This window comes from Anolis sagrei, chromosome 11, assembly GCF_037176765.1.
Source record: "Anolis sagrei isolate rAnoSag1 chromosome 11, rAnoSag1.mat, whole genome shotgun sequence".
Taxonomy (NCBI): domain Eukaryota; kingdom Metazoa; phylum Chordata; class Lepidosauria; order Squamata; family Dactyloidae; genus Anolis; species Anolis sagrei.
In genome coordinates, this window is record NC_090031.1 from 28,935,836 (window position 1) to 28,963,668 (window position 27,833).

The following is a 27,833-nucleotide window of genomic DNA, read 5'->3' on the forward strand; positions in this document are numbered from 1 at the left end:
AATACATAAATTGACCCACGATTCTGGGAATTGTAGTTCATGCCTAACAAATAGACATGAAGAGTAGGGCAGATTTTTTTATTGATGTATTGTTGGGTAACTCCATGCTTATGTTGCTGTTACTGTTATTTTTTGTTCATGTTGTGACTCTGTATGTTTTGATGTTGTTGCGTGGAAACCGCCCTTAGTCCCTAAAATACAGCGGTATATAAATAAAGTTTCATTATTATTTTATTACTATAGTTCACCCACATTGTTAGGGGTTGAGAAGGGCGGGGTAAAAATGTTTGAAATAATAATAATAAATAATATTTTCTAATTGGAGCATTCATAAAAAATGAAATTGCATTCTGGCTTTTTCCTAATAATAGTGTTACTAATTAACTTAATGATGTTACCAAACACCCCAAAACAGTGTCTTTTCAAATACCCAAGCAAGTTTTTAATATTTCTGACAGTTGAGTCCTAAGCCTTTTTTGTGTGTATGTGTGTGTGTAGGTGCCACGATGACGGCCCTGGTGCTGACGGCCTGCATCATCTGGTGCGTCTGTTCCATCAAGTCCAACCGTCACAAGGACGGCTTCCACCGGCTGCGGCAGCACCAGGATGACTACGAGGACGAGATCCGCCTGATGTCGGCGGGCTCCAAGAAGTCCCTGCTGAGCCACGAGTTCCAGGACGAGACAGACACCGAAGAGGAGACACTCTACTCCAGCAAGCACTGACCCCGGGGTTGGTCCCGGGCCCTGGCCGCTTGCAACTGGGAAGGCTCTGGGATGGCTGACGAGGTTGCCTCTGACACAGACATGTTTCTTCCTTCAGCAACGTTTGCACGAACCCCTCTTGCCCTTATTGAGGGAGAAAGGACAGTACGGGGCTTGAATTCCCAAACTCCGTTTTGGTCTCCGGTGTGTTTTGGTTGCAGGGATGGCCATCTTGGCTCCTGTCCCTTCTTCCGCTCAGAAGGATTCCTTTTGGATCCTTTCTGGGAGACACTGACTGTTACCTGATCAAAACAAACAGAGCTATTTCTCGTCATGCCTCCGAAAATGACACACAACACGGACCTTGTTGGAGGCGATTTCCCTGGCGCCATTTTGGAGGATGCAGAGTTTCGACTCCCTCCCTTTTGGAGCTGGAAAGAATAATGTTTCACAATAATAATGTCTCCAAAGAGCCAGGTACTGAATTCCCCGGTTTGGTGCCAAAGGGTTTGGTTTTGACGCTCCGTAACCTTTGAACCTTTGGAGGGGAGGAAATAAGTACTTACACTACTTCAATCCCAGAAAATAAAACCGACCTACCGCTTTAGTTGGGGGATTTTGGGAGTTATTCCTCCCCCAAAAGGATTAGAAAATCCCTTTCTTTTTCCAGAATTATGTTTTCTTTCTCACGGTCCTCTTCTCCTGAGACTAGACTTGGTGATGACTGACTTGTCTTAAGATTCCTGCTCATCAAGGATGGAGACCAAGCCGCTGCCCAAGGATGATGGGATGATGTGTTAGTAGGCCTCAGTATGAGAAGGCCTCAGTGTGAGAAAGGCCTCGGTGTGAGATTGGCCTCGGTGTGAGGGTGAAATGGATACGACTCAGCGAAAGCTGAAGTTCTGTAATGCAGGACAACAGGTTTCTTAACACATTGCATTATGCTGCCCAGCCTTTTTTGTTTTGGATTGGGGAATATGTTGGTGAAGGGATGGACGTTAGGTCATTGTAAGGTAATCCATAAGAAAGAGATTGGGAGAGAAAGGCTGAATGGTGGCAAATGACAGCCTAATGTGCGTTGAGTCGCTTTGCGCAGGATTTCGCTGATATTGAACAAGATTGGATTTGATGGCAGAGGAAAACAAAAGTCCCCACAAGTGTCTGTTTCATCTTGCTAGCTTTGTTTCCCTTTGGATTTTCTAGCAAAAGTTTGCTCTTTACAGTAGAGTCTCGCTTATCCGACTTTTACTTATCCAACATTCTTTCTCATCCAGCACTCTTATCCGACACCTCCCTTTTCCTCCAACATTTCCCCTTCAATTAAAGTAGTGTTCCCCAAGTTTCTCTCCTTTCCTAATACAGTATAGAGTCTCGCTTATCCGACCTTTGCTCATCCGACGTTCTGTCTTATCCGACACCCCCTTGTCCTCCAGCATTTCCCCTTCAATTAAAGGAGCGCTCCCCAAGTCTCTCCATTCCTAATTACAGTAGAGTCTCGCTTATCCGACCTTCGCTCATCCAACATTCTGTCTTATCCAACACCCCCTTTTCCTCCAGCATTTCCCCTTCAATTAAAGGAGCGCTCCCCAAGTCTCTCCATTCCTAATTACAGTAGAGTCTCGCTTATCCGACCTTCGCTCATCCAACATTCTGTCTTATCCAACACCCCCTTTTCCTCCAGCATTTCCCCTTCAATTAAAGGAGCGCTCCCCAAGTCTCTCTCCATTCCTAATTACAGTAGATTCTTGCTTATCCGACCTTCGCTCATCCGACATTCTGTCTTATCCGACACCCCCTTTTCCTCCAGCATTTCCCCTTCAATTAAAGGAGTGCCCCCCACGTCTCTCTCAATAATAATAATAATAATAATTTTATTTTTATACCCTGCCAACCATCTCCCCAAGGGGACTTGGGGTGGCTTACAAGGGACAAGCCCAAAATGTTATAATTAGAACACAAACAATTAAAAACATCAGATAAAATATAAAAACAATCACAATTCTAAACAACATCAAAACAATATGGCTGAGAAAAGGAACATAGCTGAGGTTCAGGCTCAATGAGTTCAATACATTCCCAATGCAGTAGAGTCGTGCTTATCCGACCTTTGCTCATCTGACATTACGTCTTAGCTGATGTCCAGCATTTCCCCTTCAATTAAAGGCGCGCTCCCCAAGTTTGTCTCCATTCCCAATATAGTAGAGTCTCACTCATCCGACCTTCGCTCATCCGACATTCTGTCTTATCCGATGCCCACCTTTTCCTCCACCATTTTCTCTCTAATTAAAGGAGCGCTCCCCAACTCTCTCTCCATTCCCAATAAGTGGAAAAGGCAAGACGAGGAGGAGGAGGGAGGAAAGTGGGGAAAGAGGCAGGACCGGAAGTGGAAGCATCCTCCCTCCTTCCTTCTGTGATTTCCACGCTCTTCTGCATCTGGGCACTTCCTGCTGGGCCCTCTAGCCCTGAGGCGTTGCCTTGCCTTAATCCTTTGAGTCTCCGTCGTTAGTATTTTAGGTGTCTAGCACTGCGTCGGACAGGTAACAGTCAGAGACTCCCTATTATCCGACATTTCGTTTATCCGACGTTCTGCCAGCCTGTTTATATCGGATAAGTGAGACTCTACTGTACTAAATTTGCAAAATTTAGTAGTCGTTCTCTCGGACTTTTTGCTTCCAATGATTGATCTGACATGAGAATAACAGTTTCAGTTCCTCCCCACTGAATCCTTTTCTGTCTTGCTCTTAACTTGCTTTCAAGGAGCTTTTTCTTCATCCCGATCCTAAGCAGCCCTTCTCTTCTGGGAAGCGTTTGCCAGAGATGTCTATTTTTGTAAAGGGAACCAGGCCTGGTGTAAAAGCCTTCTCACTGACGGCCGTCTTTCTTTTCATTTTATGTTGGGGTCCGTGCCTTTTCCAAAGCAAACGCCTCGTTTTGTGGCTCTCTTTCTGCCCAAGCCGAGTGCATTTGGCATGTGTGCGCGCGTGGGTGTGTTTTTTTAACATGTACACTGAGCTCTAATCTGTATAAAGCTATTTTATGAGGTCTCCCCTCCCTGTGTCTGGTTTGCTTCGTTCGTGATGGCTTCCTTTGAGGCTGAGAGAGTGTGCCTTGGCATTTAAGTCATTAAACCTTATGTGAGGCGCACTTTTTGTTGCCGCTCTCCAAAGTGCACAAAAACCTCCATGTTCATTATGTTTACATCATGTAAGCGCTTCTACACGGAGACAAATATGCACATGGAGGATACCCTTTTGGATTTGGAGTACATCCTTAGATCCCCAGGAAATGGGACCTAAAAAGGAGATTATTCATATACACCTGAATTCTTCTTTGTGGAGTCTGTGAAAGACACACATATGGGTCAGATATGGGTTATCTTCTGCGCATGCACAGCTGATAACCCATATGTGATTCATATGAGCAAATTCACAGACTACCACTAAAAAAAAATACAGAGTTACAGGTAAGCAACTCATTAGTCCATGGTTTACACAATATTTCTAATAATTTTGAGCAGGAAGCAATGTTTGAGTATATTGAACTTCTATAATGGAACCTACATATAGAACCTATATTTATATAAGTATATATAGATCTATAGAGAGAGAGAAACTATATAACTTCTATACATTTATAATATGTGTGTGTGTGTGTGTGTGGAACCTACACATAGAACCTATATCTAGGTATATATATAGAGAGAGGAGAGAAACTATATATAACCTATATACATTTATAATAGTGTTTGTATATAACACAGACACATATATAATGTGTGTGTGTGTGTGTGTGTGCACGTATGGAACCTACACATAGAACTTATATCTGTATAGGGGGGTGTGTGTGTGTGTGTATGAGGGGGGGGAGGAAACTATATATCCTGTATACATTTATAATAGTGTTTGTATATAACAGACATATAAGCTATATATATTGTGTATATACATATGTAACCCCTCTCCCTCTTTCTCTCTCTCTCTATATATAAATATAACCTGCAAACATAATTCCCATACACATGTATATGAAACCATATATCTATATATAACCTGTAAACAAGTATAATAGTTGTTTGTATATAGACAGAACCTACATATATTTATATATAACATTATGCATACATAATAGACTTATATATAACATTATGCATACACTATTATATGTGGGTATATATATGTAACACACACGCATATATATACATATATATACACACACACACCTGTATACTCTCTCTTTCCCTCCCAATATATATGTGTGTACGATATATACACACACACACACACATACATAGATGAAACTCATCTGTATATGGAACCTATACACACACACATATGTAACTAGTCTGTGTGTGTAGAACCTATATACCTATATATAGAAATATACATATATAATAGATTTTCAGCTTCGAACATATGGATCTCTGGGTGGAGGTGATTCCTTCAAGTTGTCATGGACAGATCACTTTCCGGTCAAGGCTAGTATCACAGCTTCAACCTTCCCCTGCAGAGATGGAGGACCTACTAAAAGGGACAGCCTTCAAAGGCTAATTGATCCTTTGAGATTCCAAGAGGTTTTTAGGGGTTCTGTGGCTGGCATCACCATTGACAATCCTGTTGAAACCCTGGTCAATAAGTGGAACCAAATCTAACCAGGGTTACTGACACGATTGCTTCCAAACCTCTCTGATCATTTACAAATCAGGCTTTCTGGTATACAGAGATCCTTGGGAAAATGAAAGGGGAAAGACATCGACTTGTTTTATGCAGCAAAACACTGTCTAGAGGGCAACTCTGCTCCTATAAGTTGGCAATACTTACAGCAAAACAAACTGTAAGGTTTAACTTGGGTGCTCTCCCTTCTATACTCTTTATTTGAACCTTCAGTATGTGATGCTTTTCATGACCATTTCACAGTGAAAAATGTCTCATATAAGAGTTGATTTTGATGCTGTCATTGGAGAGAGGCCAACGATGAGGTGTCGAGCAACTCTGTGAGTGGGATTACACTGGATCAGTCTCAATTGTTGAGTACAAAGGTGTGGACAATTCGCTTCCTTGATCGCTGCCCATCTTGGCTGCTGAAAAAAAAAACCCTCCCAGACCACTCTCTAAAACAGTGTTTCTCAACCTTCTTAATGGCACGACCCCTTAATACAGTTCTTCATGTTGTAGTGACCACCCAACCATAACATCATTTTTGTTCCTACGTCATAACTGTAATTTTGCTACTGTTCAGAATCGTCATGTAAATATCTGACATGCAGGATGCATTTTAATTCACTGGACCAAATTTGGCACAAATACCCGATACACCCACATTTGAATACTGGTGGGGTTTGGAGGGGATTGATTTTGTTATTTGGGAGTTGTAGTTGTTAGGATTTATACTTCACCCACAACCAAAGTGCATTCTGAACTCCACCAATGATGGAATTGAACCAAACATGGTACACAGAACTCCCATGACCAACAGAAAATACTGGAAGGGCTTGGTGGGCATTGACCTTGAGTTTTGGAGTTGTAGTTCACCTACGTCCAGAGAGCAATGTAGACTCAAACAATGATGGATCTGGACAAAACTTAGCACGAATACTCAATATGCCCAAATGCGAATACTGGTGGAGTTTGGGGAAATTGACCTTAACATTTGGGAGTTATAGTTGCCGGGATTTATAGTGCACCTACAATCAAAGAGCATTCTGAACTCCACCAATGGTAGAATTGGGCCAAACTTCCCACACAAAACCCCCATGACCAAGAGAAAACACTGTTTTCTGATGGTCTTTGGCGATCCCTCTGACACCCCCTTGTGACCCCCCCAGAGTATATATGTAAACTAATATTTATATGCATGTATTTTATTTATTTACGACATTTATATGCCACCCTTCTCTCCCCAAAGGGGACTCAGAGCAGTTTAGAAGCAAAATGTAAATACAATATATTCTATTATTTCCATAGCATAATATTAATATTATATATTACTATATTGTACTATAACATTATACTATAATATTATTAGGGTATTGATCGTGTCAATAACCTATATATATATACACACACACATATATATATAATCATATATAGATGTATATGTATGTATATGTAAATAAATAAATAAATGTATATATGTGAATATATATGTGTATATATGTATACACACATACATGTTACTTACTTACTTAGGCGATCCCTCGTTGGACGAGTAAGATGGTCTTCCATCATGGGTTTCCTTGTGGGTCCGTATGTGGCTGTGGAGCCCTATTCTTGCTCTACATCTTCTCCCACAGTGAGGGCATTGGTTTCCAGGTGGAAGGCGGTCCCAGTTGGGGTTGGCTTGACGCGCCTTCCTCCTGGCACATTTCTCTCTTTCACCCTCCACTCCTGCCTCCTCGAATTCTGCAGCACTGCTGGTCACAGCTGACCTCCATCTGGAGCGCTCAATGGCCAGGGCTTCCCAGTTCTCAGTGTCTATGCCAGAGTTTTTAAGGTTGGCTTTGAGCCCATCTTTACATTTCTTTTCCTGCCCATCTTTAAATCTCATACATGTACATACATATACACATATGTATATGTAAATATATAATAAATGTATGTATGTGTATATATGTGAATGTATATATGTATACACACATAAAGGTACATACATATACACACATATACATATGTATGTATATGTAAATGTATGTATGTATATGTAAAACCCCAAACATATACATACATATGTATAAGTATGTATACGTAAATAAATAATAAATGTATGTATGTGTATATGTGTGAATGGATATGTGCATATATGTATACACACATGTACATACACATGCACATATACATATGCATGTATATGTAAATAAATAAATAAATGTATGTATATGTATATATGTGTATGTATATGTGTATATATGCATACACACATACCTGTACATACATATACACACATGTACATATAAACACGCACACTTATATAAACACATACATATGCATACACATATACCGTATACACATATATACACATATCCGTATACATATATATATAGTCGAGCCATATATCTTGCTTTCAATTAAGAAAGCTAAAAGGGAAACAATTGGGTTGGGCCTGGCCTCCAGCCGCTAGGTGTCGCTGCGGAATGTTTGGATGCCGGCCGCTCTAGCGCGCCCTCTATGCTCCCTTAGAATAGAAGCCTAGCCTCCGACCGGAAGGAAGCTGCGGGCGGCGCTCTGGCCGTACTCGCTCTATGGCGCGGCTGACGTTGGACACAACAAAGATGGCGGCGGGAGGCGGAGGCGGTAGCAGTGGGAGCAGCAACTACTGGGAAGGTGAGCGGGCTGTTGGGGGGAAGGCCCCGTTTGGGGAGCGGGGAACGAGGGGAGGCCGAGGAAGGAGGCAGGCGGGAGAGCGCCAAGGAGCCTTGCCTTGGCACCGAAGCCCCTCCAAAGGCCTCGAAGCCTTTCCATTGGCACTGGACCCCATAGAAATGCCCAAAACTCCACTCAGAGAAGGCCGACAGTCCTTCCTTTGGCACTCAACTCCTTCAAAAGGCCCTGAAACCCCCAAACAGGTGCTGAAGACACTTCCTTTGGCACTAGGCCCCTTCAGAAGGTCCTGAAATTACCAAAATAGGGGCTACAGACCCTTGCATTGGCACTAAACCCCATATAAAAGCCATACAAAGATGACTTTTCCCCCTGACATTAAGTCCAGTCATGTCTGACTCTGGGGGGTGGTGCTCACCTCCATTTCTAAACCAAAGAGCCGGCGTTGTCCATAGACACCTCCAAGGTCATGTGGCCATGGGCATGACTGCATGCAGCGCCGTTACCTTCGCACCAGAGCAGTACCTATTGATCTACTCACATTTGCATGTTTTCGAACTGCTAGGTTGGCAGAAGCTAGGGCTGACACCGGATGCTCACGCCGCTCCCTGGAATCAAACCTGCAACCTTTCTGTCAACAAGCTCAGCAGCTCAGCGCTTTAACCCACTACGCCACTGGGGTGCCATAAACCCCGCTAAATGAATGCTAAAAGTCTTACGCCCTTCCCATGGACATTAGATCAGCTCCTTCGCTAATGGTGTTTCGAAGAAAACTAAAAACCTGGCTGTTTGAACAGGCATTCGGATAAGCAGCACAATGAATATGATGAATATAGGAACGGAATTATAGCTGACGAATTGGATCACGACTCTAGTTATGAGACGTTAATGTGTTGTTATTAATATGTCATTACTTTGTATGCTATGCTGTTAATGGTTTTTAAATTGTATGTTGTTATGATTGACTTTTGCTCTTGTGAACCGCGTTGAGTCGCCTACGGGCTGAGAAACAAAGCAAAGTAAATAAATAAATAAATTAGCACTACACCCATTCAGAAGGCCCAGAAATCCCCAAACAGGTGCTTAAGACACTTCCATTGGCACTAGGCCCCTTCAGAAGGTCCTGAAACTCCCTACATGGAGGCTACAGAGCCTTGCATTGGCACTGAACCCCATAGAAATGCATTAAACCCTGCTAAATGAATGCTAAAAGTCCTTACATTGGCACTAGACTCATTCAGAAGACCCGGCAACCATCAGACAAGTGCCACAAACCATACTCCGGACTCCGGACCCGAAAATTTCCATCAGTGCCTTGAGGCTGTTACTGGATGGTTGCGTGAGGGTGAATCCAGCGAAGAGGGAGATCCTTTGGCTGGGCCGTCTGGGTGGGAGATCCAGCTGCCTACCCTGGATGGCGAGACACTACGTCTGTCACCTTCTGTAAAAAGCCTTGGTGTCTTATTGGACCCTCTGCTCACAATGGAGGCCCAGGTCTCTGCTGTGAGCAGATCTGCGTTTTTCCACCTATGTCAGGCTAGGCAACTGGCTCCCTTCCTATTTAGGAACGACCTGGTTATGGCGATCCAGGCGACGGTCATCTCGAGGCTTGACTACTGTAACGCCCTCTACATTGGCCTTCCTTCGTCAGTGATCCAAAAACTGAAGCTGGTGCAAAATGCGACGGCTCGTCTTCTCGCCAGGGTGCCAGTGAGGTGTCGTATCACCCCAATTCTACAACAGCTGCACTGGCTTCCGATTGAGTACTGGATTACTTTCAAGGTGCTGGTACTAACCTTTAAGGCCTTATATGGTCTGGGGCCGGCATACCTGAGGGCCCGCTTATCCCCCTACCAACCCCAGAGATTACTTTGGTCCGAGGACCAAAATTTGCTTGAAGTCCCCAACATCCGGACTTATCATCTGTCCTCTACTAGGCAGAGAGCCTTCTCGATTGTGGCCCCTTATTTATGGAATGCCTTGCCAGTTGAAACCCGAACCATCCTAGAGCTACTTACTTTTCGGAAAGCCTGTAAAACCTTTCTTTTCCAACAAGTTTTCGATGGGTGAATAACTCGGGACTATGTCGGTTCTCGTTTTTATTGTATTTTAAAGTTGGTTGTATTGTTTTAATCTACTGCTGTAAACCGCTCCGAGCCAAATTAGGAGTGGCAGTATACAAGTCAAAGAAATGAAATGAAATGAAAACCTTACATTGGCATTAAAACCCCATTAGAAGGCCTTAAACCCCCTTCAACTCATGCTGATGATGCTTTTATTGGCACCTAGACCAATATTTAATGTTATTTAAAACATTTATATTCTGTCCATAACACCCCCAAACAGGTGATAAAGACCCCTTCAAAAGGCCCTAACCCCCCCCCCCATTTATTTATTTATTTATTTATTTACAACATTTATATGCCGCCCTTCTCACCCTGAAGGGGACTCAGATCAGCTTACAAGGTATATATACATACAATATTATATTATTAACATAGTCCAAACGGATCTCTCCCTATGAACCATCGTGGAGATTAAGATCCTCTGGGGAGGCCCTGCTTTCCATCCCGCAATTGTCACAGGCACCATTGGTGGGGAAGAGACAAGGCCTTCTCGGTGATTGCTCCCCGGCTATGGAACTCCCTTCCTGGTGGGACCAAGCTTTCGGGACAGGGCAATAAAGCAGCAATAGGAAAGATTACCAGGCCAATTAGATTTGACGTGGATGACGTCAAAATAAATGATGTATTTTAATATTTTGATAAATGTTTTTAATGTTTATGTACGTATATAAGAATTGGTGTCCCGGCATTGAATGTTTGCCGTATATATGCTGTGCTCCGCCCTGAGTCCCCTTCGGGGTGAGAAGGGCGGAATATAAATGTTTTAAATAAATAAATAAATAGTACAATATCAGTATTAAATATTACTATATTGTACTATACCATTATATTGTAATATTATTAGTAATATTACATGTAATATAAATATATAATTATAATATGGTATTATTAGTAGTAGTAGTAATAGTAGTAGTATATTGCATTACATTATAATATTATAAATATATGTATATACGATATATTATATTATATTATTCGAATAGCACAGGAGACAAGGTGGAACTATTCCCTGACCCCCTCTCTCTTCACTCTGGCCCATATAAATTGGGGGTTATAAACCCTTGCATTGGCACTGAGCCCCATATAAATGCCATAAGCCCCACTAAATGAATGCTGAAGATCCTTACATTGGTTTAGACCCATTCAGAAGGCCCTAAACTCCGTTAAACAGGTACTGACAAAACTTATATTGGCACTAGACCCCTTTGAAAGGCTATAAAACATCCAAACAGGTGCTAATAGTAGTAGTAGTAATAATAATAATAATAATAATAATAATCCTCCCAACCTCTGAGGATGCGTGCCATAGATGTGGGCAAAATGTCAGGAGGGAATGCTTCTGGATCATGGCCAAACAGCCCAAAAAACTCACAGCAACCCAGTTATTCTGACCTTGAAAGCCTTTGACAGCACAATAATTATTTGTTTGTCTGGCCGTTGTGTTTCCCCATTGTGTAGACCTGCGGAAGCAAGCCCGGCAGCTGGAGAATGAGCTGGACCTCAAGCTGGTCTCCTTCAGCAAGCTCTGCACCAGCTACAGCCATGGCAGCTCCAGAGACGGAAGGCGCGACAGGTATAGGTACTACCGCATGAACCTTTTTCTCTCTCCCTTTTGGGTGGAAAAGGCGGAAGGCCAGAACAAACGCACTGAAATAATTCAAAATTTAGGACACAAATATGAAGTGTGTGTGTGTGTGTGTGTGTGTGTGTGTGTGTGTGTGTATAAAAGTGCATTATGACTATCTGATCCTATAGTTCATTTGGTCTCCAAACGTTCTCCCTTGGAAGTGTTTGTGGGTTTCTTTCTGTCTTCTAGGGTGGCCCTATGGCAGGCCTAAAGGCAACAAATAGGGTTTTAGCACCTCACTTTCCATAAAAGGGATAATTAATTATTAATTAGAGTTGTGGTGTTGATGCTATGCCTTCACCTAAAGGCAACAAATAGGATTTTAGCCCCTCACTTTCCAATTGTTAATTAGGATTGTGTTGTTGTGTGCTTTCAAGGCGAGCAAGTCAAAGATTTATTCAGAGGATGGGCTTTTGTCTTCCTCTGAGGCTGAGAGAGTGTGACTTGCCTAAAGGTACCCAGTGAGTTCAGAGCTGTAGGCCCCATCTACACTACCGTATAATCCAGATTATCAATTATGATAATCCACATGATCTGCTTTGAACTGAGTTATATGACTCTACACTGCCATGTAATCCAGAGAGGATAATCTGAATTTTATACTCGCTCTCCTCGGGATGATACTAGCTTTGGCCCACTGACCGACAGGCTTTGGCCTACTCGCTCTCCTCGGGATGACACTAGCTTTGGCCCACTGACTCTACAGGCTTTGGCCTACTCGTTCTCCTCGGGATGACACTAGCTTTGGCCCACTGACTCTACAGGCTTTGGCCTACTCGCTCTCCTCGGGATGACACTAGCTTTGGCCCACTGACTCTACAGGCTTTGGCCTACTCGTTCTCCTCGGGATGACACTAGCTTTGGCCCACTGACTCTACAGGCTTTGGCCTACTCGCTCTCCTCGGGATGACACTAGCTTTGGCCCACTGACTCTACAGGCTTTGGCCTACTCGCTCTCCTCGGGATGACACTAGCTTTGGCCCACTGACTCTACAGGCTTTGGCCTACTCGCTCTCCTCGGGATGACACTAGCTTTGGCCCACTGACTCTACAGGTTTTGGCCTACTCGTTCTCCTCAGGATGACACTAGCTTTGGCCCACTGACTCTACAGGCTTTGGCCTACTCGTTCTCCTCGGGATGACACTAGCTTTGGCCCACTGACTCTACAGGCTTTGGCCTACTCGCTCTCCTTGGGATGACACTAGCTTTGGCCCACTGACTCTACAGGCTTTGGCCTACTCGTTCTCCTCGGGATGACACTAGCTTTGGCCCACTGACTCTACAGGCTTTGGCCTACTCGCTCTCCTCGGGATGACACTAGCTTTGGCCCACTGACTCTACAGGCTTTGGCCTACTCGTTCTCCTCGGGATGACACTAGCTTTGGCCCACTGACCAACAGGCTTTGGCCTACTCGCTCTCCTCGGGATGACACTAGCTTTGGCCCACTGACCAACAGGCTTTGGCCTACTCGCTCTCCTCGGGATGACACTAGCTTTGGCCCACTGACCAACAGGCTTTGGCCTACTCGCTCTCCTCGGGATGACACTAGCTTTGGCCCACTGACCAACAGGCTTTGGCCTACTCGCTCTCCTCGGGATGACACTAGCTTTGGCCCACTGACCAACAGGCTTTGGCCTACTCGCTCTCCTCGGGATGACACTAGCTTTGGCCCACTGACTCTACAGGCTTTGGCCTACTCGCTCTCCTCGGGATGACACTAGCTTTGGCCCACTGACTCTACAGGCTTTGGCCTACTCGCTCTCCTCGGGATGACACTAGCTTTGGCCCACTGACTCTACAGGTTTTGGCCTACTCGTTCTCCTCAGGATGACACTAGCTTTGGCCCACTGACTCTACAGGCTTTGGCCTACTCGTTCTCCTCGGGATGACACTAGCTTTGGCCCACTGACTCTACAGGCTTTGGCCTACTCGCTCTCCTTGGGATGACACTAGCTTTGGCCCACTGACTCTACAGGCTTTGGCCTACTCGTTCTCCTCGGGATGACACTAGCTTTGGCCCACTGACTCTACAGGCTTTGGCCTACTCGCTCTCCTCGGGATGACACTAGCTTTGGCCCACTGACTCTACAGGCTTTGGCCTACTCGTTCTCCTCGGGATGACACTAGCTTTGGCCCACTGACCAACAGGCTTTGGCCTACTCGCTCTCCTCGGGATGACACTAGCTTTGGCCCACTGACCAACAGGCTTTGGCCTACTCGCTCTCCTCGGGATGACACTAGCTTTGGCCCACTGACTCTACAGGCTTTGGCCTACTCGTTCTCCTCGGGATGACACTAGCTTTGGCCCACTGACCGACAGGCTTCGGCCTACTCTTTCCCCTCTCTTTTTCCTTTCTTTCTTTCTTTCTTTTGTTCTCTCTCCATCCCTTCCTGTCTTCATCCCACCATTTCCTTTTCTCTCTCCTCCCCATTCTTCCTTCCTTCCTCCCTTTCTTCCTTTTCTCCTATCAGCAATATTAAAAATTAACTGCATATTTTTATTACAAAAGTGTGAGTCCAGCACTGAAAGAGTGAGTAGGCCAAAGCCTGTTGGTCAGTGGGCCAAAGCTAGTGTCGTCCTGAGGAAAGTGAGTAGGCCGAAGCCTGTTGGTCAGTAGGCCAAAGATATTGTCGTCCTGAGGGGAGTGAGAAGGCCAAAGCCTGTTGGTCAGTGGGCCAAAGCTAGTGTTGTCCTGAGGAGAGTGAGTAGGCTGAAGCCTGTTAGAGTCCATGGACTAAAGCCAGTGTTGTCCTGGGGAGAGTGAGTAGGCCGAAGCCTGTTAGTCAGGGGCCAAAGCTAGTGTCGTCCTGAGGAAAGTGAGTAGGCCGAAGCCTGTTGGTCAGTAGGCCAAAGATATTGTCGTCCTGAGGGGAGTGAGAAGGCCAAAGCCTGTTGGTCAGTGGGCCAAAGCTAGTGTTGTCCTGAGGAGAGTGAGTAGGCTGAAGCCTGTTAGAGTCCATGGACTAAAGCCAGTGTTGTCCTGGGGAGAGTGAGTAGGCCGAAGCCTGTTAGTCAGGGGCCAAAGCTAGTGTCGTCCTGAGGAAAGTGAGTAGGCCGAAGCCTGTTGGTCAGTAGGCCAAAGATATTGTCGTCCTGAGGGGAGTGAGAAGGCCAAAGCCTGTTGGTCAGTGGGCCAAAGCTAGTGTTGTCCTGAGGAGAGTGAGTAGGCTGAAGCCTGTTAGAGTCCATGGACTAAAGCCAGTGTTGTCCTGGGGAGAGTGAGTAGGCCGAAGCCTGTTAGTCAGGGGCCAAAGCTAGTGTCGTCCTGAGGAAAGTGAGTAGGCCGAAGCCTGTTGGTCAGTAGGCCAAAGATATTGTCGTCCTGAGGGGAGTGAGAAGGCCAAAGCCTGTTGGTCAGTGGGCCAAAGCTAGTGTTGTCCTGAGGAGAGTGAGTAGGCTGAAGCCTGTTAGAGTCCATGGACTAAAGCCAGTGTTGTCCTGGGGAGAGTGAGTAGGCCGAAGCCTGTTAGTCAGGGGCCAAAGCTAGTGTCGTCCTGAGGAAAGTGAGTAGGCCGAAGCCTGTTGGTCAGTAGGCCAAAGATATTGTCGTCCTGAGGGGAGTGAGAAGGCCAAAGCCTGTTGGTCAGTGGGCCAAAGCTAGTGTTGTCCTGAGGAGAGTGAGTAGGCTGAAGCCTGTTAGAGTCCATGGACTAAAGCCAGTGTTGTCCTGGGGAGAGTGAGTAGGCCGAAGCCTGTTAGTCAGGGGCCAAAGCTAGTGTCGTCCTGAGGAAAGTGAGTAGGCCGAAGCCTGTTGGTCAGTAGGCCAAAGATATTGTCGTCCTGAGGGGAGTGAGTAGGCCAAAGCCTGTTGGTCAGTGGGCCAAAGCTAGTGTTGTCCTGAGGAGAGTGAGTAGGCTGAAGCCTGTTAGAGTCCATGGACCAAAGCCAGTGTTGTCCTGGGGAGAGTGAGTAGGCCGAAGCCTGTTAGTCAGGGGCCAAAGCTAGTTTCGTCTTGAGGAAAGTGAATAGGCCAAAGCCTGTTGGTCAGTGGGCCAAAGCTAGTGTCGTCCTGAGGAAAGTGAGTAGGCCAAAGCCTGTTAGAGTTATTGGGCCAAAGCTGGTGTCGTCCTGAGCAGAGTAAGTAGGCCGAAGCCTGTTAGTCAGTGGGCCAAAGCTAGTGTCGTCCTGAGGAGAGTGAGTAGGCCGAAGCCTGTTGGTCAGTGGGTCAAAGTTAGTGTCGTACTGAGGAGAGTGAGTAGGCCAAAGCCTGTTAGAGTCAGTGGGCCAAAGTTAGTGTCGTCCTGAGGAGAGTGAGTAGGCCGAAGGGTGTTAGAGTCAGTGGGCCAAAGCTAGTGTTGTCCTGAGGGGAGTGAGTAGGTTGAAGCCTGTTGGTCAGTGGGCTAAAGCTAGTGTTGACCTGAGGAGAGCGAGTAGGCCGAAGCCTGTTAGAGTCAGTGGGCCAAAGTTAGTGTCGTCCTGAGGAGAGTGTTCTATGGTATAGTCAAAATATAGGGTTCCAATCTGTGATTTTATCAGATTCCTGTCAAAATTAAATCTACTTTCTTGCAATTGTGGCATGTTTACAACGAAGCTCTCTTTTTCTCGGCCTCTCGTCCATGTATTCCTCAGCTCCGACACAACTCCTCTCCTGAACGGATCGAGCCAAGACCGAATGTTTGAAACGATGGCTGTGGAGATTGAGCAGCTCCTGGGGAAGGTGAGGAATTTCCGCCACCAATTAGGAAAAGCCCTTAACTTTCCCATACCTGTCCCCAGTATTGGAAACTCCATGTTGCTTCTGAGACCAAGTCATAGGCAAGGAGAACAGCATCTGTCTGAGGGAGAGCAACCCTCGTTGGAGTGTTGGATTGTGCCTCTAGGGCTGATGGAAGAATTGACTTGAAGGCAGACCCTAACAGTGAACTAAGGTTAAGGAAGGAGGAAAGGAAGGGAAACAAAGGAGGGAGGAAGAAAGAAAGGGAAAGAGGGGGAAGGAAAGAAAGGGAAAGCTGCCCCGAATCCTTTCGGGGAAATGGGTCAGGATAGAAATAAAGATTATTATTATTATAAGGAGAGAGAGAGAGGCAGAAGAGGAAGCCAGAAGGGAGGGAGAAAAGAAGGAAAGGAAACTAGGAAGGAAGAGAAAGGGAAGAAGGGAGGAAAAAAGAGGAAGAAAAATGGGAGGGAGAAAAGAAAAGGATGCAATAGAGGGAGAGGGGGGAAAGGGGGAAGGAGAAAGGAAGGCAGAAGAGGAAGGAAGGAAAGGAGGGCAGGAGGAAAGCAGGAAGGGAAAGAGGAAGGAAAAATAGAGGGAGGAAAAAGGAGAGATAGGGAGGGAGGAAAAAGAACAAAAGGGAAGGAGGGAGGAAAAAGGAAGAAAGAAAGGGAAGGAGGTAAGGGAGGGAGGAAGAAAGAAAAAAGAGGGAGGGAAAGAAAGGGAAGGAGAGAGGAAGACAGAAAAGGAAGTAAGAAGGAAGCAAGGAAGGAAGGAAGGAAAGGGTAGGAGGAGAATTGGAAGGGAGAGAAGGACAAGGAAAGGAGAGAGGAAAAAGAAAAAGAAGAAGGAAGGAAAAAGAGGAAGAAAGAAAAGGGAGTAAAAGAGAGAGGGAAGAAAAAGATAAGGAAAAACGGAGGCAGAAGAGAAAGGAATAAAGGGAAAAAGGAAGGAAAGGAGGAGAACAGGATGGGAGAGTGAAAGGAACAAAAAGTGGAGGGAGGGAGGAAAATAGGAAGGAAGGAAGAGAAGAAGACAGGAAGGGAGGGGAAAAGGAAGAAAGGAAAGGGAGAGAGGAAGAAAGGGAAGGAGGGAGGCAGAGAGAAAGGGAAGTAGGGAGGAAGAAAAGGAGGGAGGAAGAAAGCTTGGGAAAAGAGTTTAAAAGAGGGAGGAAAAAGAAAAGTGGGAGGGAGATAGGAGAGAAAGAGAGAAAGGGAATGAGAAATACAAGAAGGGAGGAAGAGAGGAAGGAGGGGAAGGAGGGAGGCAGAAGAGGAAGAGAGAAGGAGGGAGGAAGAATGGTCAGAAAAAGAGGGAGGGAGATAGAAGGGAAAGTGAAAGAGGGAAGAAGAAAGGAGTGAAGGGAGAAAGGACGAAAGGGAGGAAAAAGGGGTGAGAGGAAGAATGGGAAGGAGGAAGGCAGAAGTGGAAGAGAAAAAGGGAAGGAGGGAGGAATGATGATCAGAAAAAGAGGGAGGGAGGGAGATAGAAGAGGAAGAGAGAAAGGAAAGTAGGGAGGGAAAATTGTCAGAAAAATAGTGGAAAGGAGGGAGGAAAAAAGAAAAGAGGGAGGGAGATAGAAGAGAAAACGGGAAGGAGGGAAGAAGACAAGAAGGAAGGGAGAAAGGAAGAAAGGGAGGAAAGGGGGAAAGAGGAAGAAGGGGAAGGAGGGAGACAGAAGAGGAAGAGAGAAAGGGAAGGAGGGAGGAAGAATGGTCAGAAAAATAGTGGAAAGGAGGAAAAAAGAAAAATGAAGGGAGGGAGATAGAAGAGAAAGAGAGGGAGAAAGGAACAAAGGGAGGCAGAAGAGGAAGGGAAGGAGAAAGAAAAAAGAGGGAAGGGGAGTGATAGAAGAGGAAGAGAGAAAAGGAAGGAGGGAGAAAAGTCAGAAAAAGAAGGGAGGAAGAAAAAATGAGATGGAGGGGGGAAAGAGATGGAGGAAAGGAGACAGAAAAGGAAATAAGGAAGTAAGAAAGAAAGTCTTTTGTGCTCTCTCTCTCTCTCTCTCTCTCTCTCTCTCTGTGTTGCAGCTCACAGGGATCAACGATAAGATGTCAGAGTATGCCAACAGCGCCGGTGTGCCCTCCCTCAACGCAGCACTCATGCACACCTTGCAGCGGCACAGAGACATCTTGCAGGTAGGTAGGACTGTCCACCTTCGTGTCGTTTGTGCTCCCTTTCAAAAAATGTATTTATTAACTAAACAATAAATATAAAGACACCACTTCAGAGTCAAACTTTTTTTCTATGGCTACTCCCTATTCTTATCCAATTATTGGTAGGAATTTCCGACCTTTCTTGTTGTGAGACATATTTTTTGAAATGCCTCTCCATTTTCTCCCACTCTTTGGTTAGAGAATTCTCTTTCATGATGCTGGATCATTTCTGCTTTGGATTCCCATGCTTTCCTCAATTGCATCCTGTTTCCCCCAGAATAAGACCTAACCGGGAAATAAGCCCTAGCGTGATTTGTCAGGATGCTCGTAATATAAGCCCTGCCCCAAAAATAAGCCCCAATTAAGATTGTCAGTCAAGCGGACACATTTTGCATGTTCGTTGCAACACGCGACGGGCGGATTGAATTCTAAAATAATATTAAAACATTAAAATATTAAAAATATTAAAATATCTATGCATATAAAAAAATAAAAATATGTGTGCGTGTCTGGGGTGGAGTGTCCACTGACACAGACAAGCTCCCTCTCCACAAACAGCTATAACTCCCAACACTCAGGAGTCACCAAAGGCCCTCCTTCCAATGACATTGTGTGTTATAGCGAGTGCCATGAACATGTCCAAGAGCCCTGCCAACAACAACAACAATGTATTGTCGAAGGCTTTCATGGCTGGAATCACTAGGTTCTTGTGGGTTTTTTCTGGCTATAGGGCCATGTTCTAGAGAAATGCCTCTAGAACATGGCCCTATAGCCCAAAAAAACCCACAAGAACCTAACAACAACAATAATAATTATAATTATAATAATTATTAATAAACTTTATTTATACACCGCTCTGTCTCCCCGAGGGGGACTCAGCATGACCTAAAATTAACAAAACAACATAAGCATAAAATTATCACAATAACACATATATATTAAAAATAATCCTGCCTATTCAGAGCAATTAAAAGGCCTGGCCGAAGCTAGTACAAACTCAAACACCAACACAATACTGCCCACCACCAGCCCATCCTAGATTTTATGTGTTTCTTCTACCACAGACATCCCAGTGTTTCTTTCTCTCTCCATTCATGTGCACTTTGTATGACCCCGCCCACTGCCTCTCCTTTAACCCTTTCCTATTATTTTCTATGACACACAGCAAACAGAGGAATTGATCAGCAATTGAAAAAACTAGAGAGGATTGGGGAGAATTCACCATGATTTACAGGAGTTTTAGGTACTGGGATGTATAGTTCACTGCAATCAATGAGCAGTCAGAAATCCACCAAAGAGGGAATTGGACCAAACGTGGCACACAGAGCCCCCATGACCAGCAAAACATGCTGGGGGTCTTTGGAGGAATGTATAGGAGTTGTAGTTCACCCACATCCAGAGCGCACTATGAACCCAAACAATGATGGATCTGGACCAAACTTGGCATGCATACCCAATATGTCCAAGTTTGAATACTGGTGTGTTTTGAATACTGGTGTGTATGACTCTCTATATATTATTATTAATAATAATAATTGTACCGTATATTATTGTTATTATTACAGTACAACCCTGTATATTATTAATATTATTTTTAGTACAGGACAACCCTGTATATTGTTATTATTAATATTATTACAATACAATGCTGTATATTATTATTAATAATATAGTTAGTACAATACGACCCTGTATATTATTATTATTATTATTACAGTACAACCATGTATATTATAAATATTATTATTAGTACAGTACAATCCTATATATTGTTATTAATATTATTACAATACAACCCTGTATATTATTAATATTATCATTAGTACTGTACAACCCTGTATATTGTTATTGTTGTTACAGTACAATCCTGTATATACCTATTAGTATTATTAGTACAGTATAACCCTGCATATTATTATTATTATTATTAGTACAGTACAACCCTGTATATTATTAATGTTACTATTAGTACAATACAACCCTGCATATTATTATCATTATTACAGTACAACCCTGTATATTATTATTATTATTGCTGTTATTGTTGCAGTACAATCCTTTATATTATTAATAATATTATTAGTACAATACAGCCCTGCATAATATTATTATTATTATTATTATTATTACAGTACAACCCTGTATATTATTATTATTATTATTATTATTACAGTACAACTCTTTATATTAGTAATAATAATATTAGTACAGTAAACCCTGCATATTATTATTATTACAGTACAACACTCTATGATGTTGTGTTGTTATTACATTACAACCCCTTATATGAGGGGCATGCATTCTAGGGTCCTTTGTCCCTAACCCCCATGAAAAAGGGGGACCTGCTGTATTTTAAATACCCTTGGCCAGTGTTTTCAGTTAGTCTAATCGCATTTTCCGCTCAAAGGGCTCAGATAGGCTTCCAGTGAATACTTCATTGGGAATCTCACCAAGGGCTGAACCAGCCTGGAATCTCTATTGTTGCTATTATTTACTGTTCTCATCATGGTTGTTATCATTCTCACGGCAGGACTACACCCATGAATTCCACAAAACCAAAACCAACTTCCTCGCCGTCCGCGAAAGAGAAAACCTCCTCGGCTCAGTGCAGAAAGATATCGAGTGAGTGAAATCTGCATCTTCAGCCTGGCTTTTCTCATCAGGAAGCGGGGGTCCGGATAGAGGGGGCTTCTGGGTTTCAGAGAGGCCCTTGAGGCCGTTCCTGCCCACAGTGATATTTGCCCCCCTCCATCTTTCAGATCCTACAAAAGCGGGAGCGGCGTCAACAACCGGCGGACGGAGCTCTTCTTGAAGGAGCACGAACACCTCCGAAAGTAAGTCTGTGCCTAGGCCTCACTTCTTCTGTGGACGCTGAAAGAAAAAGAAGGAGGGAGGGAGGAAGAAAGGGAGGAAAGAAGAAAGGAAGGAAAAGTGGGAAGAACGGAGAAAGGAAGGAAAGAGGGAGCAAAGGAGGAAGAAAGGGAGGTGAGCAAAGGGGAGTAAAGAAGAAAGAAAGAGAAGGAAATGGATGAAGAGAGAAAGGTAGGAAAGAGGGAATGGAGGAAGAAAGATAGGAAAGCAGGAGGGAGAGAGGGAGAAAAAGGGAGAAAGGAAAGCGGGAAGGAGGGAGGAAAGAGAGAAGGGGGAAAAAGAAGGGACAAGAAAAAGGGAGTAAGAAAGAAAGGGAAGGAGAAAGGAAGGGAAGAGGGGAGGGAGAAAAGGAGTAAGAAAGAAAGGGAGGTGGGGAAAAGGGAAGGGAGGAAGGAAGGAGGGAGGGAAAAGGAAGGGAGAAGGAAAAGAACGAAAGAGAAAGGAGTGAGGGAGAAAGCTAGGAAAGAGGGAAGGGGGAAGAAAGGTAGGAAAGAAAAAAGGAGGGAGCAAGAAAGAGGAGGGGAGGGAGGGAGAAAAGGAGGAAGAAGGAAGGGGAGATGGAAAAGGGAAGGGAGAAGAGGAAGAAAAAGGGAGGGAGAAAGGATGGAGGGAGGGATAAAAGAAGAAAGAAAGAAAGAAAGAAAGAGGGAGAAAGGTAGGAAAGGGAAGGAAGGAGGGAGAAAAGAAGAAAGAAAGGTGGGGAAAAGAAAAGGGAGAAGAGGAAGTGAGGAAAGAAGGAAAGAAATAATGAGAAGTAGAAAAGGGAAGGAAGGAGGGAGAAAAAGAAAGTTGGGGAAAGGAAAGGGAGAAGAGGAAGGGCGGAAGGAAAGAAAGAAAGAAATAAAAAATGAGGGAGAAAGGTTGGAAGGAAGGAACAAGGGATGGAGAAAAGAAGAAAAAGGCGAGAAAAAGAAAAAGAAGGGAGGAAAGGAGAAGGAAAGAAGGAGAGAGGGGAAAAGGTAGAAAATAGGGAAGAAAGGAGGGAGAAATTAAAGAAGAAAGAAACATGGGAAAAGGGGAAGAAGGAAAGAGGAAGGGAGGGAGAAAGGTAGGAAAGAGGGAAGGTAGAAGAGGAAGGAAGGGATTAAAAAGAAAGGAAAGAAGGAGGAAGGAAGACAGGAAAGAAAGAAAGGGAGAAAACAGGGAAGGGAGGAGGGATTATTATTATTATTATTATTATTATTATTATTATTATTATTATTATTATTGAACAGCCTGTTAGAAGCTGTTATTATTATCATTATTATCATAATCATTGTTATTGTCAGTGAACTATTTAGAAAGTGCAATATGAGGTGGAATTTAAGATTTACAACTTATTATTATTATTATTATTATTATTTATATCATAATCATATTTAGTAGTAGCTGCTGCCCAGCTTTGACTACAGTCTTCCTCCCATTGTTGTTGTCTTATGTAATAACAACTGCTGTCCAGCTGTGGCTGAGATCTTGCTCCAACGGGTTCCAAGAGTCTTCCTCCATCATTCATTTCCTTTTCTAGTTCACTTGGTGAAATTATGTATTTCTAGGACCATTTTTCCCAGTGGAAATGGAATGGGGAAACAGTACCCATGTTCCAACTCAAGGGGGTGCTGTTTCCTCATGAATCTCACTTTCCTTTTGGGATATCAGGGAAAAGGATTGTGTTTTGGGGGACGAAGAACCCAACAGGAAATTGCATTTGCTGTTAGTGGTGAACCCGTAATTTCCTCTGGCATTCGATCTTTGTTGATGTACGTTGCGGTGAATAAACAGGAAGGATGTCCTTAAGATTTGGCAAAAAGGCCACGTTGTGTGACAACATATAGGGAGCTGTAGTCTCCATTTGGTAGGAATGGCATCAGTGCCATACAAACCATAGGTCAGCGGGAAGGAAAGGAGATTGTTTTGGAGTTTTTTCATTGATGCTAACTGTGGTTCGATTGCAACAAACCATCTTTATGTCACCACTTATGATGCTGACTTGTCGTTAGAATTAAGATTAATCAGCCATCGTCAAAAACAACCATGGTTTAGTACAGTATTTGCTATCATTGTTTTGGTATTTTATAGCCAATGCTCACATTATATTGCTGTCATCGTTTGTTCACAGCGAGCCGACTTCAGATCACTGTTTCTGAAACTGCTTTGCTTAAGCACACCATAGTGAAAGTAATCTTAGTTTAGTGTGCTGTCTAAATCCAAAATAAACCATTGTTCAAATGGATCTTGGTTTAGTTGATGTTCCAGATGTTGAACCATCGTTCAAATGGATCTGTTTAGTTGCCCATTTTTCAAGTGTATCTTGGTTTAGTTGACTTTCCAGATGTTAAACCATCACTCAAATGTTTACCTGACTTTCCAAGTGTTAAACCATTGTTGACATAGATCTTAGTTTAGTTGACTTTCCAAATGTTAAACCATCGCTCAAATGGATCTGGGTTCAGCTGACTTTCCAGATGTTAAACCATTGTTCAAATAGACCTGGATTTGGTTGACTTTCCCTCCAGATGTTAAGCCATCATTCAAAGGGATCTGCGTTCTGCTGATTTTCCAAATACTAAACCACCATTCAAGTGGATCCTGAGTTTAGCTGACCATTGTTCAATGGATCTGGGATTAATTGACTTTTCAAACATTAAACCATCGTTCCAATGGATCTGAGTTTAGTTAACTTTCCAAATGTTGAACGAGGCATCTTCAAACTGTGGCCCTCCAGCTGTTTGGGCCTTCAACTCCCAGAATTCCTGACAATTGAACAAACTCATTAGGGCTTCTGGGAGTTGGAGGCCCAAAGATCTGGAGGGCCGCAATTTGAAGATGTCTGTCTTAAACCATTGTTCAAATGGATCTGAGTTTAGTTGACTTTCCAGATTTTAAACCATCATTCAAATGGATCTGGGTTTAGCTGACTTTCCAAGTGTTAAACCACCATTCAAATGCGTCTGAGTTTAGCTTACTTTGCAGGTGTTAAAACATAATTCAAATGGGTCTGAGTTGAGTTGACCATTGTTCAATGGATCTTGCTTCAGTTGACTTTCCAGATGTTAAACCATAATTCAAATGAGTCTGGGTTTAGCTGACCTTCCATATGTTAAACCATAATTCAAATGGTTCTGAGTTTGGTTGACCATTGTTCAATGGATCTTGGTTCAGTTGACTTTCCAGATGTTAAACCATAATTCAAACGGGTCTGGTTTTAGCTGACCTTCCCGGCATTAAACCATCATTCAGATGGGTCTGAGTTTAGTTGACTTTCCAGATGTTAAACCATCATTCAAATAGGTCTGAATTTAGATGAGCATTGTTCAATGGACTTTGGTTCAGTTGACTTTCCAGATGTTAAACCATAATTCAAATGTGTCTGGGTTTAGCTGAATTTCCAGATGTTAAACCACCTTTCAAATGGATCTGGGTTTAGGTGAACTTCCAGGTGTTAATAATTCAAATGGGTCTGAGTTTAGTTGACCCTTTTCAATGGATCTTGGTTCAGTTGACCTTCCAGATGTTAAACCATAATTCAAATGGGTCTGGGTTTATCTGACTTTCCAGATGTTAAACCACTATTCAAATAGATCTGGGTTTAGCTGACCTTCCAGGCGTTAAACCATAATTCAAACGGGTCTGAGTTTAGTTGACCATTGTTCAACGGATCTTGGTTCAGTTGACTTTACAAATGTTAAACCATCATTCAAATTGGAGTGAAAGGCTTCTTTATCCCATTGGAAGGAATTGCTTGTTGTCAGTTGATTGTACTTTTCCTGCCTGGCATAAGGGGGATTGTTTAGATGGCCCTTGGGGGTCTCTCCTAAATCTATAATGCTGTGTTGCTTTGCTCCACTGAACCCTGTCCAATTCAGCCCTACTTTTCCTTGTTAATGCCCTTTTAGGCGAGAGTGGAGTAAATAATTCATCTGCCGGCAAGCTTTCCATCAAAGGGAAGCACAGGACCCAGTGATGAATAGACAGGCTTCGGGAAAACTCATCCTGCAAAGTGTTTGGAGGGGAAAAGGGAACCAAGTTGGTCGGAACCAAGCTCCCTATTGTCCTAATAACAGGGGAAATCAATAAAAAGGGAGTCTGCTTATATAACTATAGCCGAGGCCAGTCCATGAATCGATTCTTTGGCGGTTTGTAGAGGCAATTCCCACAGAGAAGATGAGCTCTGTTGGGTGTTGTTGGTAGACGTAGTAGTAGTAATAGATAGATAGATCTGTTTATTGATTAGTCCGCTGACCGTGTCAACAATAAAAGAAAACAACACAGAGACAAATAGACACTAATCGCTATACTCCTGTAATGGTTAACTAAATAATTTAAGACACAATAAAACTTGAAAAAATAATATGTTTGGTAAAAATGGGGTTAAATTAGGAGATGAAAGCAGGGGGAGGAGAGTGGCGAGTGTAAAATAATTCGGTCAGAGAATTTAGATAAGTTCATCACCATGACAAATTATTATTATTATTATTATTATTATTAGAGTAATACTAGTGGTAGTAGTATTACTGCTATTAATATTGTTGTTACTGGAGTAATACTACTGGTAGTAGTATTTCTGCTATTATTATAGGAGTAATACTAGTGGTAGTAGTATTACTGCTATTAATATTGTTGTTACTGGAGTAATACTACTGGTAGTAGTATTTCTGCTATTATTATAGGAGTAATACTAGTGGTAGTTGCATTACTTCTATTATTATTATTATTATAGGAGTAATACTAGTGATAGTTGTGGTACTGCTTTTATTATAGGAGTAATACCAGTGGTAGTATTACTGTTATTGTTATTATTGCAGTAATACTAGTGGTAATTGTATTACTTCTATTATTATAGAAGTAATACTAATGGTAGTAGTATTACTTCTATTAATATTGTTATTATTGGAGTAATGCTAGTGGTGGTAGTATTACTGCTATTATTACTATCATTATTATTATTATTGGAGTAATACTAGTGATAGTAGTATTGCTATTATTATTACTGGAGTAATACTTGTGGTAGCATTACTGCTGTTATTATAGGAGTAATAAGTGGTAGTGTTACTGCTATTATTGTTATTATTACTGTTATTATTGGAGTAATACTAGTGATATTATTACTCCTATTAATTCTATTGTTATTGGAGTAATGCTAGTGGTAGTAGCATTACTGCTATTATTAGTATGATGATGATGATTATTATTATTATTATTTGAGTAATACTCGTGGTAGCATTACTGCTATTATTATAGGAGTAATAAGTGGTAGTAGTTTTACTGCTGCTATTACTATTATAGTGGTAGCAGTTTTACTGCTATTGCCGTTAGTAGTGGTGAAAGCCAGCAAAACCATTTTTGATACATTCAGAGCCAAGTATCATGCGGTGTCGGTAACTTATCCTTTCTGTCTGTGCCTTTTTGTCCATTTCTTCCCCCGTTTTCTGCACACAAAAATAACCAGGGAGAGAGATTATTTTTAAAATGGTACCTGATGCTTTTGGAGCCCTAGAACACCCCCTCACCTGATGCCTTGAGCTCAAGCCTCTGATTTCGGAGGCCTAGTTTCTTTTAAAAAGGCATATAAGGCGGTGGGTGACCCAGTAGCTTAGAAGTGAATGCTTCCAGACACAAAACGCAGGCAGAAAACCCCGAGAAACAGCTGTTTTTCTGTGCCGAAATGTGGCACTATCTTAAGCCATCAGGACCTGGCGCTTTCCCTGGTTTTGCGCCATCACCTCCGCCTTTCACCGCTACCCCTTCTGATTTCCTATGATCGATGGCTTTCTGAGATCGAAAGGAGCGATGGAGCGTTATTAGATTTTCCGCAGCGTTTTGTGCATCCATTAAGGAGATACAAAACACTTTTGGAGGGGGAGAAAAAGGGTGGGAGATTTCTGAAAGGAGTTCCAAGCATGTTTCCCCCCAAGGCTGAATCAATCTTTATTATCCAGGCCAGAGAATAGTAGGAAGTGTGTTGCTTCAAGTCTTGCTTTGCTCGTTGCTCGTCCATTGTCATGGGCACATCTGACCCCAACGCACTGCCCTTTCCTGGCGACCCAGCTTTGAATATTTCTTACTCAACAGGCCTTTACTTTGGAGGCTGGATAGATGTCTCACTGTGTTTTTTCTCCTCCCGTTTTCCGCCCTCCAAAAAACAGGCCGCAGCTGACAGTAAAATTATCTTCATTGCAATGAACTGAATGCACACTCCGTCTCTTAATGCAGCTCTGAACTTTGGGCGAGGCATTCGGGCGTTGCAGGAAACGGTGGCTATCCGGGTGCTTGGGAAGTGTGACTTGGTCACGGTGGTCCACGCTCTTGTTACATCCCGAATAGACTACTGCAACACGCTCTACGTGGGGTTGCCTTTGAAGACTGTTCAGAAGCTTTAAATATTCCCACGGGTGGTAGTCAG

General features: G+C 43.3%; 2 protein-coding genes across 3 annotated transcripts in view; both read left to right on the plus strand.

Annotated features, from left to right (window-relative positions):
• The window catches only part of CPD (carboxypeptidase D), a 46,867-nt gene extending 43,119 nt beyond the window's left edge, over window positions 1–3,748 (plus strand). Inside the window, exon 21 of the mRNA XM_067472092.1 lies at window positions 499–3,748. Within this exon, the coding sequence (XP_067328193.1) occupies window positions 499–725 (227 nt within the window). The 3' untranslated portion in view covers window positions 726–3,748. The remainder of the gene's footprint in view (window positions 1–498) is intronic.
• A 4,151-nt stretch (window positions 3,749–7,899) lies between these two features.
• The window catches only part of GOSR1 (golgi SNAP receptor complex member 1), a 40,125-nt gene continuing 20,191 nt past the window's right edge, over window positions 7,900–27,833 (plus strand). The window contains exons 1-6 of one of the 2 annotated variants that reach the window (XM_067472093.1): window positions 7,900–8,020; window positions 11,602–11,722; window positions 16,343–16,430; window positions 18,458–18,565; window positions 21,114–21,205; window positions 21,343–21,417. In XM_067472093.1, the coding sequence (XP_067328194.1) occupies window positions 7,939–8,020; window positions 11,602–11,722; window positions 16,343–16,430; window positions 18,458–18,565; window positions 21,114–21,205; window positions 21,343–21,417 (566 nt within the window). In that variant the 5' untranslated portion in view covers window positions 7,900–7,938. The remainder of the gene's footprint in view (window positions 8,021–11,601; window positions 11,723–16,342; window positions 16,431–18,457; window positions 18,566–21,113; window positions 21,206–21,342; window positions 21,418–27,833) is intronic. The other variant, XM_067472094.1, reaches the window with a different exon arrangement.